This window comes from Myotis davidii, unplaced genomic scaffold, assembly GCF_000327345.1.
Source record: "Myotis davidii unplaced genomic scaffold, ASM32734v1 scaffold346, whole genome shotgun sequence".
NCBI classification, from domain to species: domain Eukaryota; kingdom Metazoa; phylum Chordata; class Mammalia; order Chiroptera; family Vespertilionidae; genus Myotis; species Myotis davidii.
In genome coordinates this window covers 577,321-579,621 of record NW_006297386.1, presented here as the reverse complement: position 1 = coordinate 579,621, position 2,301 = coordinate 577,321, and the positions used below count along the sequence as shown (strand labels likewise).

Here is a 2,301-nt window from a genome sequence, read left to right as displayed (position 1 = left end):
GAGTGTTACATTCCTCCTTTTAATCATTTTTTCTGAGTTTGCCTCAAAATATTTTCTTTACTTGTGCCTTAGGAGAGAATTATTATTTGCAAGTACAAAGATTTCTACTCATACTTTTGAAATTGCTCTAAGTAACTTTAATATTCCTTTTAGGTATGAAGTCGAAGGTTGTGAAGTAATTTGGGCCATTAAAGATAAGGCTATTGGGAATACTTTCTTCGATGCAGGAGCAGCTGAATTCTTGACCTCAAAGCTCATTGCTGAAAAACCAGAGGCTAAAATTGCACATAAAAGAACCAGATATACAACTAAAGGTAAATATAGAATCTGACTCATTAATTCACAGAGAAATTTCTATTTTTTTAACCATATAGAAAAAGACTAAGAAAATTTAGCAAAATATATTTGGGTGCTAAGAATATAGTATCTTTATATGACTTTTTAGATTTTCTAGAATTTATATACTTTATGAAAAATATGTATAATTAAAACGAAATTTAAAGTGAATTAAACAAACCAGTCTATCTGCATCTTTGTAAACAGATGCTACAACTAGACAAGACCTAAGGTAATTTTATAAAAATGCAGTGAGTTTGAAAGCAAATACAAGCTTCATGATTTTTTAGTTTACAGAGGTTTAAAAAAACAAACACATAATGGTTTGTAAAATTCAAGAATTTTACAAGTTTAGGGCATCCCAACAACTGACAACATTTTCAAAATCTGTTGGCTAACATTCTTACCCTTCATATTAACCAGTGAATATAACATCCCCAAAACACTATGTTTATACTCAATACTCAATTGAAAGATTGTCCATTTTATATCTCTACATCACAAAATATTAAAATAAATAAAATTATTATTACAGGTGACTTTGTTTCATCATTTGGTATGTACTTATGCATGAGAATCATTATATTGCCTAAAAGCTGCAGAAGAAGCGTATTTATCTGCCTGGCAGATATTTATTTTTATATCATTTGAATTTTGAATTGAGTTTATCTCTTCAGGAAAGAAAAAGGAAGCAGGAACCAACATTAATGCTGGTAATGTAGGCAGTGCCTTGGGACCTGATTGGCATGAAGGCTTAAATCTTAAAGGAACAAGAGAGGTATGTTTTCATATACTAATTAAACATGTCTAAATGCAGTTTTAAATTCTTAAACCCTTTTTTTTGAAGACTGGTTACAAATATGTAATCAAAGAATTGCTAGGTTCCTTTACTTAAAATCCATAGTGCTAAGAAAGAAGTTGGCCTACATGCCCACGAAAGGTAGGTGAATATTAGAATTTAACACTCACTCTGCCTTCTTTCTAACTCCCCAGAAGTGGAAATTGCCATACACAGACCACAGTGAAAGCACCTGTCCTATTTTAAATTAATGTTTTCTCAAAAGTTATTTCAGATGCATTTCAATATTTTAAAGGTTAATAGATGGATTCTAAATAAAATATTTCTCTTTTAGTTTTCTCATAAGATTCACATTGAAACTATGTGTGAAGTAAAGAATATCTATCTTCAGAAGGAATTTAGAATCTCTAAGAAAAAGTCCTTGACATTTCCAAGAGACCATCAAAATGAGTTAGTTACAACTGATAAAGGTAAGTGATAAAATAAAAAGATATTTAACTGCTTATTTAAAAGGAAGGCAGCTTAATTTTTATTATTATACTAGAGGCCTGGGTGTGTGTGTGGGGGTGGGGGTGGGGAGCGGGGGCCCTCAGCCTGGTCTGCACCCTCTTGCAATCCAGGACCCCTTGGGGGAATATAGCAGTACACCAAATGGCAGGCAGCCAGGGTGGAGCCCTGGCCCACTGCACCTGCCAACGCAGCTTGGTAGGGATGCCACAGAGCTGGAAGCTTGGGAGAAGCTCCCACCGCTGCTGCACTCGCCAGCTGTGAGCCCAGCTTCTGGCTGAGTGGCGCTCCCCTTGTGGGAGCACACTGACCACCACGGGGCAGCTCCAGCGTTGAGCGTCTGTCCCCTGGTGGTCAGTGCACGTCATAGTAACTGGTCATTCCGGTCTTTCGGTCCCCCTGGGGGTCAGTGCACGTCATAGTAACTGGTCAGCCGTTGACTGTCTGCCCCCTGGTGGTCAGTGCACGTCATAGTAACTGGTCAGCCGGTTGACTGCCCCCTGGTGGTCAGTGCACGTCATAGCGACTGGTCGGCCGGTCGACTGTCTGTCCCCTGGTGGTCTGTGCACGTCATAGCGACTGGTCGACCGGCCGACTGTCTGCCCCTGGTGGTCTGTGCACGTCATAGCGAGCAGTTGAGCGGCCTTCGCATATCATTA

The 2,301-nt window shown here is 38.7% G+C and overlaps 1 protein-coding gene and 1 long non-coding RNA gene across 4 annotated transcripts in view; one reads left to right on the top strand and one right to left on the bottom strand.

The window, feature by feature from the left end:
* PYROXD1 (pyridine nucleotide-disulphide oxidoreductase domain 1) overlaps window positions 1-2,301 on the top strand; it is a 15,766-nt gene that overhangs the window by 7,373 nt on the left and 6,092 nt on the right. For both annotated transcript variants that reach the window (XM_015570084.1, XM_015570083.1), the window contains exons 5-7: window positions 154-314; window positions 1,014-1,114; window positions 1,470-1,605. In XM_015570084.1, coding sequence (XP_015425570.1) covers window positions 154-314; window positions 1,014-1,114; window positions 1,470-1,605 — 398 coding nt within the window. The remainder of the gene's footprint in view (window positions 1-153; window positions 315-1,013; window positions 1,115-1,469; window positions 1,606-2,301) is intronic.
* The window catches only part of LOC107184559, a 10,230-nt gene that overhangs the window by 2,461 nt on the left and 5,468 nt on the right, over window positions 1-2,301 (bottom strand). The gene's annotated exons all lie outside the window — the stretch shown is intronic.